The sequence below is a fragment of the Moschus berezovskii genome, chromosome 22 (assembly GCF_049115385.1).
Source record: "Moschus berezovskii isolate FMDL1 chromosome 22, NW_MosBer_1.0, whole genome shotgun sequence".
NCBI classification, from domain to species: domain Eukaryota; kingdom Metazoa; phylum Chordata; class Mammalia; order Artiodactyla; family Moschidae; genus Moschus; species Moschus berezovskii.
Genome location: NC_142481.1, coordinates 12,824,728 through 12,841,667, shown reverse-complemented (window position 1 = coordinate 12,841,667; position 16,940 = coordinate 12,824,728). Strand labels below are relative to the sequence as shown.

General features: G+C 54.1%; 1 protein-coding gene across 1 annotated transcript; it reads left to right on the top strand.

The window, feature by feature from the left end:
• Positions 1 to 751: 751 nt before the first annotated feature.
• On the top strand, positions 752 to 16,424 carry DEDD2 (death effector domain containing 2). Its single transcript, XM_055412061.1, has 5 exons — positions 752 to 908; positions 1,478 to 1,844; positions 3,683 to 3,805; positions 7,317 to 7,454; positions 15,213 to 16,424. Exons 2-5 carry the CDS (start codon positions 1,517 to 1,519, stop codon positions 15,602 to 15,604), a joined length of 981 nt encoding a protein of 326 aa, XP_055268036.1. The 5' UTR covers positions 752 to 908; positions 1,478 to 1,516; the 3' UTR covers positions 15,605 to 16,424.
• The last annotated feature ends 516 nt before the right edge of the window (positions 16,425 to 16,940 follow it).

The following is a 16,940-nucleotide window of genomic DNA, read 5'->3' as shown; positions in this document are numbered from 1 at the left end:
GTACTGAAAGGAGATCCAGCCAGTCCTTTCTAAAGGAGATCAATCCTGGGTGTTCATTGGAAGGACTGATGCTAAAGCTGAAACTGCAATACTTTGGCCACCTCATGCGACGAGTTGACTCATTGGAAGAGTCTGATGCTAGGAAAGGTTGGGGGCGGGAGGAGAAGGGGACGACAGAGAATGAGATGGCTGGATGGCATCACCGACTCTGTGGATATGAGTTTGAGTGAACTCCGGGAGTTGGTGATGGACAGGGAGGCCTGGCGTGCTGTGATTCATGGGGTCGCGGAGAGTCGGACACGACTGAGGTGAGATTCCAGTCAGGATCACGAGATGGCACAGATGGGGTATAGGTTGCCAGTAGAAATAAGGGGCAATCTAATGGAGGGAAGTCCAAGTTCTGATCATAAGGGGTCTTGGCACTACCCAAAGTCAGGACGGTCGTGATTATGGTCCTTTGCCACGGGCAGGTGAAAACAGTGGTAACGTGGGCTTCTAGGTCGTGATTAGTAGGGGGTTGTAGTACATGACATGAGTAGTTTCAGCAGGTCGTGATGTGGGGCAACAAGGACTGTGTAGCTCCAGTCGACCCTGCGAAAGCGTACCACTAGCTCCAACCCAGATGCGGCGCCACTCTCGCTCTGCGCAGGCGCAGCACAGGCCTGCCAGACACAACGGTTGGGGGCGGGCCCAGGGGAGGGGCCTGGAAGCTCACTCTGCGCTTGCGCCTAAGGGGCGTGGCGGTCGCACCTGCGCGAGTTGGGCGAAGGAGGAGGGGCGAGGTGACGCAGGCGTAATAATAGAGAAGGTGCCAGAAAGATCCAAAACAAGTGGCTGCGGCCGTCGCCTGGGAGTCGTGAGACGCCGTAATTCGGGAAGGCTATAGAGAGGCCTACAAGCGACTAGTGGTGGGTAGACGGGACCACCTGAGTGCTGGGGAGGGGGAGGTACCGCCCTTCCAGGGCAAGGGGGTCGGACAGCGCCACCTGTGTGGAGCGAAGGGCGGCTTTGGTCGGTCTCATTGTAGGAGACGGAGGGTCACTTTCGGGCGGTACCACTTAGGTTGACCTGTATGGCCGATCGGACAGTACCTCTGGACCGAGCCAAGGAACATGTCCAGAAAGTATTGCCAACAAAGGGCGATTGGCGGGGCGCCCCGCGTTGGGCCCCCAGGCTTGTTCGGACCGAGTCACTTGCTCTGTTGGGAGGCTTGTTCGGAACATACCACCTAGGGAGGGGCCCTCGGATTTGGCCAGTCCGAGTGGTAGGAGGATGAGCGGGGTCTGGCGTCTGGACCTGTTACTAGGGGACCTCGGGCGATACCATTCTCTTGTCGCAGAAAGGGGAGGCTCCAGGGGCTGGGACGTGAGGGTGGCCCTGCCCGGCGGGACGCGGCTGGGGACACGCACTGGCGGGGGTTGAGGTCTGGGTCCCCGCGTCGCTGACCGCTGCCTCCTGCTCGCTGTGTGGGTTCTAGGCCCTGGTTCTGAGCTTGTTCTGCTCCGCTCCCCCGGGTATGGCGCTGTCCGGGTCGACCCCGGCCCCGAGCTGGGAGGAGGATGAGTGTCTGGACTACTACGGGATGCTGTCGCTTCACCGTATGTTCGAGGTGGTGGGCGGGCAGCTGACAGAGTGCGAGCTGGAGCTGCTAGCCTTCCTGCTGGACGAGGTCCCGGGTGCCTCCGGCGGCCTGGCCCGCGCCCGCAGTGGCCTGGAGCTGCTGCTGGAGCTGGAGCGCCGCGGGCAGTGCGACGAGAGCAACCTGAGGCTGCTGGGGCAACTCCTGCGCCTACTGTCCCGCCACGACTTGCTGCCGCACCTGGCGCGCAAGCGGCGTCGGCCAGGTATGGTGGAATGGGAGGGCGACAGACTTCCGCTGGGGCGAGGGCCTTGCCTTCGCTGGGCCTCCCCGGTGCCTGATATGGAGAGAGCCATATCAGACAGTATGTGTCTCATCGCACTCTTTCCTCCTCCCAGGGTATCAATGAGAAACACAAGAGGGAGGAGGCATGGCTTTGGGAGGGGTGAGCTTGTGAAATTTGGCCACGTCAGTAGTGATGTTTGTGGCCACTGTTTACGGAGGGCTTTCTTCATGCCAGGCATAACAGCAAGTCCTTCATGTGTACTATGACCTTATAACCCCCCCCCGCCCCGCCCCAGAAATCCTAAGTGGAAGTCCTGTTACTGTCCCCACTGTACAGGGAAAGCACAGTAGGTTCAGAGAAGTTAAGCAGCTTGCCCACATATAACAGTTGAATCCTGTGTGTCTCTGGGAAATAGGGAACAGGAGGTACAGCTTGATTAGACTGACAAAGTGTTTGTTTCCTGAGGGTTTCATTTAGTGGGGGCATCACATTATAGAGGGCTTCCCTAGTGGCTCAGTGGTAAAGAATTTGCCTGCCAATGCAGGAGACATGGGTTCGATCCCTGGGTCAGGAATATCCCCTGAAGAGGGAAATGGCAACCCACTCCAGTATTCTTGCCTGGGGAATCCCATGGACAGAGAAGCCTGGAGGGCCACAGTCCATGGGGTCGCACAAGAGTTGGACATGAGCAGCGACTAAACGATATCAGACTATGAGACAGATGAATGACTTATTATTACTGTCCTTTTAGTATATGAAGATGACTTTATTTGAATGATGTACTTGTAGGTGTGGTTATGGAAAGACTGAGACAGAGTAGTGGGGCAGAGAGAGTGGAAGTGTGGGGGGTTTCAGAGCGAAAGGCCACCCCCTTCAGTTTTTGTAACCAGTTCAGTCCTTTCTGAGCAGGTGACATTTGAACTGAGGCTGCTGTACTGCCCGTGTCTAGATCGCAAGAGGAAAACATTCCAGGAATAGGGAAAGACAGACTCTAGTCCTGAGGTTGGACTGAGTTTGGCACTATCAGAGGCTAATGTGGCAGGAGCAGAGATCAAAGTAAGGGCAGAGAGTAGGTGAGAAGCCGTGTCACACAGGATCTTGCAGATAACACAGCTAGAAAGTGGGAGCTAGGATTCAAATCCTGCTAGTTTGTCTCCAGAGTTAATGCCCTTAACCCTTGTAAGGGAAGGACTTACAAGAGCAGTCCGGAGCGGGTGAGGAGCCCGTTGTGTGCTGAGGCTATGAGCTGTTGAGCCCTTGACTGGGTTACTAGAGGTGCTGTGGCTAGTTTGGGGAGGGAGTTTGTGAGCTTCCCTGTCCAGGGTAAGTCCATGGGGTTTGGATAACCAGGAGAAGGGTAACCTTAAGGCAGAACTGACAGCATGTGAATGCTGTCTGGGAATAATGTGTCTGGAGGTCAGGCTCTGGAAGAGAAAATTTGAGGAGCTTGCAGGGGCCTGCCTACTCCTTGGGGCCTCAGGGAGACCCAGGGGTGGTTGGGGGTGGGGAGCATAGGCAGTGTTGGCTGAATCCTGACCATAACTCAGCTTACAGAATAGCTCTGACAGTTGATGCTGCTGTAGACGTGGATTGGGTGGCCCCAGGAGGTGATGAGTCTCCTATCCTGGGAAGCACCAGCAGTTACTGGGCTGGAGGTGTTTGAGGAGGAGTGACTGTCTGGGCTTTGACCTCTGGGGAACTCAGGCACCCTGAGGGGCAGGCTTTCATTTTTGGAGAGAGGGGTGAGAATTGGAGGCTGGGCCTGGGAGAGGCTGAAGATTTCGAATACTTTTTTCCATCCCCTGCCCCATCCCCAGTGTCTCCAGAGCGCTACAGCTATGGCTCGTCCAGCTCTTCTTCAAGGAGGATGGAGGGCAGCTGCCGTCGCCGTCGCCCGTCAAGCAGTTCTTCGAATGCTGAGCAGGGTCAGTGGGAGACAGGTGAGTGTCCCTCTCTGGCCCTTCTGAACTCTCATGAACCTACCTCATCCTGACCCATCAAGAAAGGAGCCTGAGGGGTGATTTTTGTCTGTTTCTCTTTTAGATGTATCTATTTATTTTATTTTTGGCTGTGCTTGGTCTTCATTGCTGCACTTGGGCCTTCTCTAGTTGTGGCAGGTGCGGACTACTCTGATTGGGGTGTGCAGGCTTCCCCTTATGGTGCTTTCTCTTGTTGCAGAGCGTGGACTCCAGGGCTCATGGGCTTCAGTAGTTGCAGCACATGGGCTCTAGAGCACAGCCTCAATAGTTGTGGTGCTTGGACTTAGTTGCCTCAAGGCATGTGGGGTCTTCCTAGATCAGGGATCGAAGCAGTGTCCCCTGCATTGTCAGGTGGATTGTTAGCCACTGGACCACCAGGGAAGTCCCAATTCTGTTGCTTTGTGTTTGTGTATTTATTGCTGCAGAAGCAACCTGTCAGTTGTTTCTTGTGGTTTTATGTCATTTAAATGGCATCACATTGTAGGTATTATCCTTCACTTGGCTGTCTTTATTGGATGTGTTTCTGAGATTTATTCACATTATATTTCTAACTGGTTTTGTTACATTGCCATGGCAGTGAGTTTATCTATTCTCCTCCCCTCTCCCAAGTTTTTAATCATTCAAATGTAATTTCAAATATACAGAGAAGTTGAAAGATTAGTACAGTGAACTTGTTTGTATCTTTCATCTCAATTCAGTAATTTTAACATTTTGCCAGTTTTGTTTTGTGTGTGTGTATGTAACTCTGGGTTTTTCTTTATTGAACTCTTTGAAAGTAAATTACAGGCATCAGGATCCTTTACCCCTAAATTAGCAGGCATCCCCTGAGAATCAGAAGATTTTCTGATACCACTTCAAGACCATTATCATACCTGAGAAAGGGCATGAGCACTAATCCTCTGGTATCCTAATGACCCTGTTTCAGATCTTCTCAATACTGTCTGGACTTTCAGGATCCACTCATAGATGTGGTGCTGTGCACTCAGTTGTTAGTTACCTTAATCTCTACTATAGAACCCCCCTGCCCCCTGCCACTGGGTACCTTTTTCTTTATTTCCCCATGACATTGACCAGGTCACTTGTTTTTTAGTGTCCTGATTGTTTCTGGATGTGTCTGATGATCTCCTGAGAGTATCTTTTAACTTCCCCCTCTGTCATCTGTGTTTTGGGAATGGTGTTTATAGAGTTGGTTAGATTCAGGTTATGTGGATTTGGCCGGGATGTTCCTTCGTTGATGCTGTCAGCTTCATATTGGAGCACATGAGGAGGCCTGGTTTTCCTATTGTGAGCAATCAAGTTTGTTCACCTGGTTATCTGCTGTATTTGCCCTTTGTACAGAGATATTTTTCCCTTCATGGGTAGTAGATCATCTGTGGGATGACGTTTTCACCCGTCCTGTTCCCCAGCAGCATCCCCAGTGGGTTTAGCAGCCGTTGGAAATCTTTGCCTGAACCAGTTGTTATACTGGTGCTCTCACAGTGATGATTTTCGGATTCTCTCCTGTGACTGTTACCTGGCATTTTCTCAAAAGGAGTTTTACTTTTCTCTTTGCTTCCATCCATCCCTCCCTTTCTTTTTTAAGTGAGGAGTGTCACCATGGACTCATGTATTCTTGTGTGTTTAATATGTTAGAATCAGTTTTTCTTCCTGATGTTCATATTGGCTAGCTCCTGTGTCTTTTTGACATGTCTGCCTCGTTCTTTGAGTGCTTCTTGTTTTGTAGGTAGGACTGTAGGATGTCCTGGGTTCCCTCATATTTTCCTTCCCCAGCCCTGGAATCAGCTGTTTCCAGAAGCCTGGTTTCTCTTAGAGGCAGTGGTATTTAGAGACCAAGATTCAGGGGCTGAGTAGGCGCATTGTTTCTAGGCTCTTACAGTGACCCAAACTAGAAACTGTGCCTTTAAATAAAAATTCATGTTAGTATTTTCAGTTCAAAATTAACATTACAAGGACCTTTTTTTGGGGTTTGTTTTCCTGACTGCACTACGCTGGCTTGTGGGGATTTTAGTTCCCTGAGTAGGAATTGAACCTGCATCATTGGCAGTGAAATCACAGAGTCCTAACCACTGGACTGCCAGGGAATTCCTTAACAAGGACATTTTTATCTTACACTGAAAATCTTGGTTCTTGGTAACATTAAGACATGGATTTATTTGCTTTATTTTACAATAATAAAACAATGTCAAACTTACAAAGTGCTAACCATGTCTATTGAATGAAAGAAGATTTTTTTGTGTGATTTTTAATAGTCAAGGCTATGGTTTTTCCCGTGGTCATGAGTGGATGTGAGAGTTGGACTGTGAAGAAAACTGATCGCTGAAGAATTGATGCTTTTGAACTGTGGTGTTGGAGAAGACTCTTGAGAGTCCCTTGGACTGCAAGGAGATCCAACCAGTCCATTCTAAAGGAGATCAATCCTGGGTGTTCATTGGAAGGACTGATGCTAAAGCTGAAACTGCAATACTTTGGCCACCTCATGTGACGAGTTGACTCACTGGAAAAGAGTCTGATGCTGGGAAAGGTTGGGGGCGGAAGGAGAAGGGGACGACAGAGAATGAGATGGCTGGATGGCATCACCGACTCAATGGACATGAGTTTGAGTGTACTCCGGGAGTTGGTGATGGACAGGGAGGCCTGGCGTGCTGTGATTCATGGGGTCTCGGACAGTTGGACACGACTGAGCGACTGAACTGAACTGAACTGAACTTTAGTAGTTTTCAGAGTATATCCTACTAACAGTTTATGGTCAGAATATTCTTTCTAGTTACTTAAAATCCTTTTCTCCTGCTGTGTGTTAGTCTGTATATGTGTAGATTCATTTGTTTCTGTTTAATTTTATGCTCTATTTTGCCTTCTTAGTTTTTTGAGTATGTCATAACAGTTACATGATTCCAAAGTCAAATCTAAAGTATGCCTAAAAGATGTTCTTAGAAGTATCATTTCTTTTGTTGTCTCTTTCCCTCCCAGTAGATAATCAATTTCATTTTCCTGTATAGCCTTTTGATGTTTCATCTTGCAGAAATAGCAAAAAATGTATACATTCTTATTTCCTCTCCTTTTTTATATAGAATGTAGCAAACTGTAGATAACTTGCTTTCTTTCACTAAACAATTTATTTGGAAGCTACTGTGTGCACTTTTGGTCAGATATTTACATTGTTTTCAGGTTTACATGGTTATAAACTATAAACAAAGCTCCAGGCTCCCGCAGCTGTTGTCCTGCCTGTTTCCTGGTGTGAGTAGTCAGGGTTTCTCTAGGGTCACACCTGAGGGTGGAACTGCCAGGTGGGGTGTGCTCACCTGTCCTCCGTAATGATCACTTGTCCGTACTCTCCGTCTTCTGGCCCAGGAAACAGAGGCGCTCACCCAGGGTCTCCCAGCCCAGAGTCCAGACTTGAGCGCTTCCTTGGGCTCCCATCTTGGTGCTCCACCTGTCAGCTGGTCCTCAGCCTGCCTCGTCTTTCTCTCCTCAGGTTCTCCCCCAACCAAGCGGCAGCGGCGTAGTCGGGGCCGGCCCAGTGGTGGTGCCAGACGGCGTCGGAGGGGAGGTACCACCCCCCAGCAGCAGCAGGAGCCAGCCCGGCCCACCTCAGAAGGCAAAGTGACCTGTGGTAGGTGTCTGTGTGTGCCTTGGGAAGCGCATGTACTGTGTAGAGCTGGGGCGGGCCCGTCTGATACCCAGGGGGTGGGCAGCGGCTCAGGCACCTGTTCAGCACAGCAGAATTCTTGCCCTTTCTGTAGCCCTCTTGGTGGTCTACCTCCCACCCATAGTTGAAGGATTATGTTGTGTGCATCCTTCTCCAGGAGGCCTTTCCTGACAATCCCTTACCTTCATTTTCATTTTTTATTGGAAGAGCCAGGCAGAACCCGAGAGGTTGGACCTGGCAAGGCCTCAGAGCAGATGGGGGTTAGATTTTATAGTAGAGGTCAGGTCTTTCCAAGGGATTTTTTTCTTTTAGCATGATAGTGAGGTGAACTCTGATTCCATCTAGAAAATGAGTCAGTAAATGAGTTACAATTTGCAGTGTTTAGAACAGTGCTGGACAGGTAGCACATGCTCTGTCAGGTGCATGGAAATAAATGCAACAAAGTGGAAGCAGGGACCTGAGTGGAGGGGCTTCAAGTCTAACACGGATGGGGCTGAGGTCTGGCCCGGGGTAGTGGCGTTGGAGCGGCGAGAAGGAGGTGAACCTACGGAAATAAACCATAGGGCTAACTGGACCTGCAGACGGATTGGGTTGGGTGGGGTAGGGGACTCTGCTGTGCAGACTCCTGAAGACCTTCCCGTTGAGAAGGTCTCACTGGTCGTGAGGAGAGGACTCACTCTCTTACATTCCCACATGCTGCTCTGGTACCCCTTCTTCTGAGTGGGACAAGGCTCGGTTACAGAGGGTATTAGCTAGTGAGAGGCTCAGGCTGGACTGGGTGGGGGTGGGATCACAGGCAGGAAGATTGAGGGGGAGTGGCAGCAGCTCTGCATTCCCCAGGAGACCTCGGCCTCCGGTGGGGGCGGGGGTCCTTCCTCCTCACCTGCAGAGCCTCCACCCCTCAGAGCTCGTGCTCTGCCTCCTCCGGGTGCCCATTTCGGCCCCCTAGGCCCTGGGCACCAAAACCACCCCATAGCCGAGGCTGCAGATACCTGTCCTGGGTGCTGTCGGAGGAGCAGACCCTCAGAACCAGCCATGACCCCAGACAGCCCCCACTTGAGGGGGTGGCTGCTTGGTTGTGACTCTTCTCTAGTCAGGTGGTAATTAGGGCCACCCCTTGGCTGGGGGGCCCAGAGAGCCTCTGTCTCCCTGGGGAGCAGGCCAAGCTGAAGCCAGGGAGGGGTCCTGCTGGTGGAGGCTTCAGCGTCTTGACTGAGGGTGGGGAGGTGGTTATCCTGGGTGTGGCTGGTTCCTGACGTGGGGGATGAGTGAGCATGTCTGACTGCTGACTCACCAGGCAGGGTGGGGCCGGCGTGAGGCTCTCCCCTATAGGGCCCAGGTTTTTTCCCCTGAAAATGGAGATGGCTTAGTCCCGGGGTTGGAAGGAGGCCCCTCCAGACCTGAGGAAGGGGGCCCCATCCTCACCTGTGCCACCTATGGGGTTGGACCCCCAGTCAGCTGCGCTCCGCTGAGGGATAGAACCAAAGTGAACTCCTGAGGGCCCCAGAGTGTGAGGAATGGGCCCTGGGGGATCCTGGACTCGGACACGGGACCTCTGAGTGTCCTCGTTCCTCGTCCACTATGCTCTGTGCTGAGTGTGCTGCTCCCGGATCTTGAGTCCTCAAGACGGCCCCCGAGGTCACGATGTGTCTGCCGTTGTGTGGAGTGGGCAGACTGGGCGAAAGGCTGGGTTTGTTCATTTGGGTGTCACACAGGTTTATAGAGCGCTGACTGTGTGCTCACACCCCGTAGACGGGATGGGAGGCCCTGCCCTCACGGGGCTTGTATTCTGGTGGGAGGAGAAAGCTAAGAGAAGGAAGAGAGAGACTGACGATGTCAGCTGTGGAGAGAAACCAGCAGGGGCAGGGCGTAGAGAATGACAGAAAATGCAGTTCTGGATGGATTTTCAGGGTAGGGTGGTCTAGCAATGCCTCTCAGAAGACAGGGAGAGAGGTAGGAGGGTGTGGATGGCTGAGGGGACAGTGGGAGTGGAGACCCGAGCGAGCGGAAGCTGACGAGCCTGGAGCAGGGGGAGTGCAGGGGCGGTCAAGAGGCCAGGGCGGGAGCGTGACCAGGGGCCTCTCCTGCAGAGCCTTCGAGCCTCAGGCCAGGGCTTTGCATAAATGATGAGAAGCAATTGGAGGGCTTGAATGACAGGCTGAGCTTTGCTTCCATTTCCCCTACCCCCCCAACTGTTTGCTCCTCCCCCAATCTGTTTCTGTATAAGAAACAGAAGCAGACAGACTAGCATTAAGAACCTCGACCCTCAGCTTCCCAGCACCCAACCTCTGCCACTGTCAGGTCATGGTTTCATTAGCCACGTTGATTTGGAGTCAGTTCCAGGTGTCCTGTTGTTTCATGGGTAGGTTTTTCACTGTGTATCTCTAAGAATTGAGTTCCCTGGTGGTCCAGTGGTTAGAACTCAGACTTGGTGCTTTCACTGCGGTGGCCCAGGTTCAATCCCTGGTCAGGAAACTAAGATCCTGCAACCTGCGCTGCTCAGCATCTGCCCCCTGCCTTCCCCCTGCCAAAAAAAACAAAGAAAAACCCAGTAACCTCTTACTCTCAACTGTCTTCTCAGTGCCTTAGTGTCTTAATTATTCTAAATATTGGTGCTCTTGAGTCTCTCCTACTCTATCGGATCCATCCTCCTGCCCGCCCCCCCCCCCACCGCTGTCTTGTTTCTCCCCCACCCACCTTGCATTGTATTCGTTGAAGGAAGTTGTGTGGTTGTGTTTCCCAAAGACTGGATTTTGCCAATTACATTCTGTGATAGGATTGACTGACCATGTTCCTCTGTTGTCTGTTTTTCCTAAAAATTGATAGTTGGGCCTGGAGAGGCCTGATCAGATTCTGGTTTGATGTTTTTTTTAAAAAAATTTTGGCTGTGCTGTGCGTCTTGCAGGATCTTGGTTCCCTGACCAGGGATCAAACCCCCCTGCCCTCAGCAGTGAACCCGCGGAGTCCTAACCACTAGACCGCCAGGGAAGTCTTTTTTGTTCAAGCTCACTTCCTAGCTGGTGGTGTGCTCTTCTTTCAGGAAGCAGGCAGAGGTTGTTACTGCCTCGGTGGCCGTGTGTCCTCACTGTCCCTTCCTGTCTATTAGTTCAGGAAAGTTGAAGGACTTCTGCCTATGCCTTGGGAAAGAACGTGGAGCCGAGGCGGGGCAGGCTGTTGTCCAGAGGAGGTGCTGGCATTGGGGGGCAGAGTCTGTCCCTTAGTGCTGGCTGGCAGCTGCTCTCCGCTGGGCACCCATCTTGTTGGTCCCTAGCCTTTCCTGTTACTTACTCCTGGAGGGGAGACCTGAGTGAGAGTCGTCCCTGGCCTCCAGCCACATGCAGCACAGGGTCTGGCACGCACTGTGGCTTACCTGCTCTCCTGTGTCCTGTGTCCCTCAAACCTTCCCTGATTCCCCACTGGAAAGCCCCTCCCATTCCCCTCTGGGCCCATTTTGCCCCCAAAGAAAGACTAATGAGGTGTGGGGTAGGGGAGCCAACGGGGTGCCGGTGCCCACCTGAGTGCAGGAGGCAGGAGCAGCTCTTCTCTCCAAGAAAACCGGGCCCCACCCTCCACCCTGGGGGCAGGCAGCATTTCCTACCAGTGGAGAGCCACTGCAGGCAAAAGCTTGGTGTTCCTGGCCTGAGGAAGGTATTCAGCTGCCTCTGGCCTTCCCCCAGTGCTCCCTGGCTCTGTTCCTGACCCCCTACTGCTTGGTGTCCTGAGGCCACTTCCTTCCTGCTGCTTGCAGAGGATTCATTACCTGCCAGGCACTGACCTCAGTTTGCCCTTTACCTGCATCCAGCCTTGTCATCCTCACAGTGGCCCCATGAGAACAGGTGCTGGGGTGATTGGTTTTATGGAGGAGGCCACCGAGGTGCAGAGACGTGTGGTCAGCTCGGAAGACCCCAGACTTCCCGCCTTCCCGGCCTGCCAGGGCGCAATCAGCCCAGCCCCTCCAGGTGTCCCCTTGTACGCTTTTCCAGCGTGATCCGCCCATGCTGCCCCCCTGCCTGTGAATGCCCCAAGTTCATGCTCTGCCTCTGGGCTTTCACAAACACTGATCTCTCTTCTGGGAAAGTTGCTGTTCTCTTTTCACTGCTTGCTTGCCTCGACCTCCTTGTCCTCCTTCACATTGCACTTCTAATGTCATTTCCTGGAGAGGTTGTCTCTGATCATTTCGATCTAAATTACAACTCGCGCTCTATAATTTTCTCTCCTGACCCTTGCAGTGTCTTTTAATTATAGACTTCTGTGTATGGTTGTATGAGAGGCAGCACACAGTTTAGGGGTAGTTGAGAGCTTGGGCTCTGGAGGCAAGCGTCTAGGTTGGAATTCCAGCCCTGCCACTCCCTGCCTGTGTGGCCTGGGGCAGGGGACTCACCCTGTCTGCTGTAGTTTCCTCATCTACAGAAAGGGGACCGCAGCACAGCCTCATGAGGCTGCAGGCATCATCCAAAGGGTCAGCAGGTGTGAATGAGCACTGGTGCAGTAAGTACCAAGTGTCACGTGGGTGCTGTGGGCTTCCCAGGTGGCGCAGTGGTAAAGAATCTGCCAGGCAGTGCAGGAGACGCAAGAGATGCGGGTTCAATCCCTGGGTTGGGAAGATCCCTTGGAGTAGAAATGGCAATCTGCTGCAGTATTCTTGCCTGGAAAATTTCATGGACTGAGGAGGCTGGCGGGCTACAGTCCCTGGGGTCGTGAAGAGTCAGACATGATGGATCACAGCATAGCATAGCACACAGGGTGTGACCCGCAGAGTGCTCCTTGGTTGCGGCTCACAGGTCTTCCAGTCCCACTTGCGTCTCCCCAGCACTCCTGGCACTTAGTAAATATCTGTCAAATGGAAGAATGAATGGGATGTGCGGGTCCCCCCGGTCCAGTCCTCCTTCCACCCCCACCGTGCCTGGTGGGCTCTGTATGAATAGACAGGCTCTACCACAGGTCTAGTAGCTGGCTGTGCTGAGGAGAAGTGCCAGCTGAGGGGGGGGTTTCACCTGGGCGGCTGCAGGTGAGCCAGGCCTTGGTGGGTGATGGGCATTCTGGGCAGAGGAGATGGCCAGGTCATTCTGTGAGTAAGGCTTGTTCTGGGAGCACTTCCCTTGTGATTGGAGGGCAGGGTATGGGGGGTGGAGCTGGGATTGAAGGAGGAGCCGAGAGAGGATGTTGGTTCGGCCCAGGTGAGAGGGCACAGGGCCTCAGCATGGGCCGTGGGGGTAGAGAGGGAGTGTCAAAATCACAGTTCCTGTTTTTGGGGTGCCTTCTGTGCCTAGGCTCTGGGTCAAATGCTTCATGCGTTGCCTAATTTGATCCTCATGACCCCGTCGTGCAGCAGGGACCTCTTGTTTGTTTATGTTTTTCAGATGGGGAAACTGAGGCTCAGAGAGGTGAGGTCACATGCCCAAGGCCCCACAGCTAGAGAGTGGCAGAGCCGGGACTCGCCTCAAGGTCTGTCATTCTCCGCCACCTGGCTCTGTGCCTCTGCTGCTGAGCACCCTCATGTGGCCTTGGACAGGTGCTGCTCCCCCCGGTCCCCTGCTTCCCAGCTCATGCCTGTTGAGGGCCTGGTCCGACACTCAGCCGGCAAGGATGTGGGCCCAGAGGTCTTGTCTGATCCTAGGATGGAGGGAGCCAGGCCTGAGTGTCGTGGGAAGTTCTGGGGGTCGAGGCTGGGCAGGTTTTCCTGGGCCTTGAGCAGAGAGGGTGAGCTTCCCCTCGAGGCAGAAAGAGGAAGCCTTTGGGGTTTGGGGTGGGAGGAGGAAGTGGGTGGTGCTGAGAAGTTGCCTGGGGAAATGGGGACCTGCCTGCTGCTTTCTGCTCTGCGGCTGACACGGTCTTTGAAAGGTGAAAGGAGTCAGGGGCCTGACACTCCCCTCCCAGAGCTTCAGCGTCCTCGTCTGTCAAAGAGGGTGAACGTGCCCCCGCATCCAAGCTGCTGGTGCCTGCCATTCTGTAGCACCCACTGGTGGACGGTCATCTGAACAACCTTCCCCAGGAGGGACTGTCCCCTGGTTTAGGCAAGACCCTAGGCTCAAGAGAGGTGGTGACTCGTTTCAGGTCACATAGCTAGTGCCTGAAGGCTCCTGGGGTGGGATCAACTCCACCGACCTGAAGCTGCTGCCTGGGGCATGGGAGGGTCACTCCCCTCTGACCCTCGCACTGTCATGCGCTGCCATTCCCTGCCTGTGGGACCTTGGGCAGGCCACTTCTCCTTGCTTTCTTTGTTGTTCAGTCGCTAAGTCCTGTCTGACTCTTTGCGTCCCCATGGACTGCAGCAGGCCAGGCTTCCCTGTTCTTCACCATCTCCTGGAGTTTGCTCAAACTCATGTCCATGAAGTAAGTGATGCCATCCAACCATCTCATCCTCTGTTGTCCTCTTTTCCTCATCTGCCTTCATTTCCTTATCTGTAAATTGGGGGATACTAGGGCCTGCCTCACAGGGTCATTTGAGGATTAAATGAGTTCATATGACTCTGTTGCTTGTCATTTCCAGCTTACACCTGATCCTCAGGGCAGCCTGTGTTGTGAGTGGGTATCAGTAGTCAGCAGTCAGATTCACTGGTGGGAGTTCAGTCATTCCACTGAACAGAGGGGAAGTGATAAGCCTGAGGTCACATTTATAGGGATGACCTTGGAAGTCCCACGTCCCACCCCCTGTCCAGAGCTGCCACCTCATTTGGGTGGATGTGGGCAGGGTTATAAGTGACAGACACAGCTCAGACTGGCTTAAGCAGAAAGGAAATTGATCAGAACTGAAAATCCAGGTGCTCCACGTACACATGATGAACTCAGGAGTCTTTTCTTGTCTATCCCTGGCCTTGTATAGGTTTCCTTCTCCCCGCCCCCGGTGGCAGAATGGCCCCCAGCAGGCCTGCGCTCAGAGCCCACCTTCTGGGCAGCCTTTGTGGAACAAGAGCACCTGCTTCTGTAGAGCCAGCCCAGTTTGGCCTTGAGTCTCCTGGGCCTGGTGCCTGCCTGGTGGGTGGGGGGCTGAGGATATGGTTGGCCCCACGTGAATCTCACTGTGTGGGGGCAGAAGAGGGGATGGCTGGTTACCTAAAAGCCAATCCATTCATTCATGCGTTGGTTCTTTCACAAATGTGTATTGAGTACCTACCACGTGCCACGGGGCTACCTATACAAGTGAACAAGAAACAAAAATCCTTCAGGGAGCTCACACTGGGGGGAGATAGGTGATTAGCTTGACAGTGAATGAAAGCTTGGGGTAGGTTAGAAGATGTTAAGTGATGGGGGAGGAAATGGAGCATAGATGGAATGGGGTCTGGGATGTGCAGAGACCCGGGGGCGGTAGTAGATTGGATGGTCAGAGTAGGATCATTGGGAAGGCGGCATTTGAATCTGAAGGAAATGAGAGAGTAAGTCCTGCAGACACTGGGGAGAGAACGGGAGGGCCGGAGCCGGTCGGAACCTGCCGGGTGTTTGGGGGAGGAGCACAGAGGTGGTGAGGCTGAAGTGGGGCACGTGAGGGGAAGCACAGGGCCACCAGGTCAGGAGGTAGCAGGTCAGACCACAAGAGAAAAGCCGAGGGAGGGTGTCACCCATACTCGGGTGTGGTTACCAGGAGGAGGAAGGATGTGGGGCTGGTGCAGTGCAGCTCACGCTGAGGGGCAGTAGGGAAGGGAGGGTGGGTGGCGGGCCCACGCTCCCCCCAGTCCCCTTGTGCTGGGTGTCGGTCCCTCCTGACCAGGCCCTTCTTCTCCGCAGACATTCGGCTCAGGGTGCGAGCAGAGTACTGTGAGCACGGGCCAGCCTTGGAGCAGGGCGTGGCCTCGCGGCGGCCCCAAGCACTAGCACGGCAGTTGGACGTGTTTGGGCAGGCCACCGCGGTGCTGCGCTCCCGGGACCTGGGCTCCGTGGTGTGCGACATCAAGTTCTCCGAGCTCTCCTACCTGGATGCCTTCTGGGGTGACTACCTGAGCGGTGCCCTGCTGCAGGCCCTGCGGGGCGTGTTCCTGACAGAGGCGCTGCGGGAGGCGGTGGGCCGGGAGGCCGTCCGCCTGCTGGTCAGTGTGGACGAGGCCGACTACGAGGCTGGCCGGCGCCGCCTGCTGCTGATGGAGGAGGAGGGGGGACGGCGCTTGCCTGAGGCCTCCTGATCCTGGATGCGGCAGGACTGACCCCACCCCCTCGCCTCTGGGCCACCTTCTCCCCGGGAGGATGTCGACCATCTCTGCCCCTAGAGGACTGTCACTCCAGCGGCGCCGAGGACTGCGACAGACACCAGGCCCCTCGCTAGACCCTCCCACAGGATGTGGGCTCTGAGGCCTAAACCACTTCCAGCCGAGTTTCCTCCCCAGCCTCGCCTCACCCCTACCCCACCCTTAGGTGTGTTCCTTCAGCTTCAGGAGGCCAGGGGCTCAGGCATGCAGATCTGAAAGGAGGGGAGGCGTAGCCCCTCTCTCGCCAAAGGCCCCTTGCACATTGTCTCCCAACCCTGGGCTGTGTGTGTGTACCCACATACCCTCTCTGAAACCACCCCTGGGCGCCTGCCGTGGCCTGCTCCACTTACTTCTTTGGCCTTCGGGCTTCTCTCTCAGGATCTCTGGTTATACGGCCCCTCAGCCCTGAGCTTCAGCCACAACAGTGGGCACTGGAGCTGGGGTGCACCTGGGGCTTGCTCACCTTGCCCACACATCTCTACAGCCAGTTGGGGCTCCACCCAGCTTCCACCCACGAACCTGGCCTCCACTCTCTCCTGCTCCCTGGAGCTGGACACAGCCTTGCACGCAGATCTGTGCCCAGGGTGTCACATGTGTGTTGCAGCCACATCAGACCAAATGTGTTGTTTCCTAGGAGGCCAGGCCAAGGATCCAGCTTCCTTCTCAGAAAGGGGGGAGGCAAAGGCTTGGGGCTATTGGGCAAGGCCTTGTACCAATGGCACCAATAAAACTGCCCTGGATGGGGCACAGGTGGGCAGCAGGGCTGTACTCTTTCTTCATGGGCTGGAGGAAGGAGCTGGTGAGAGCCAGGGCCGGGTGTCAGTCCCGGAGTTCCTGGCCTGGTGTCGGGCTGGAGGGTGGGCAGGATGCTGGACCATCATGTGCTGGCTGCTGCCCCAGGCTTGCCCTCCTCTTGGCTTCAGTTTCCTCATCTATTGAAAGAGGAGATACTGCCTTGGAATCACGAGGGCTCTCCCAACCTTACTCACACATGCTTTGCTCCTGTACTGGGGAGTGCTGGCATTTTTAACCCTCAGTGAAGTGGGCCAGCTTATCATCTCCCAAGGCCGACAGAGTTCAAGGGTTTGGAAACCAAAGGGCTCAGCAGCCGGTGCTCTCTGCCTAGAAAGCATCTCCAAGTGGCTCTCCACCCCTTACACCTTCTGGGCAGTTATCTTAAAACCTGGATCTCTGTTCCTCCTAAGGCCAAGCATTTCTTTCTGGTATCCTATGGCTACAGTTCAGGTTGTAGCTTCTTACTCTTTACCCACTC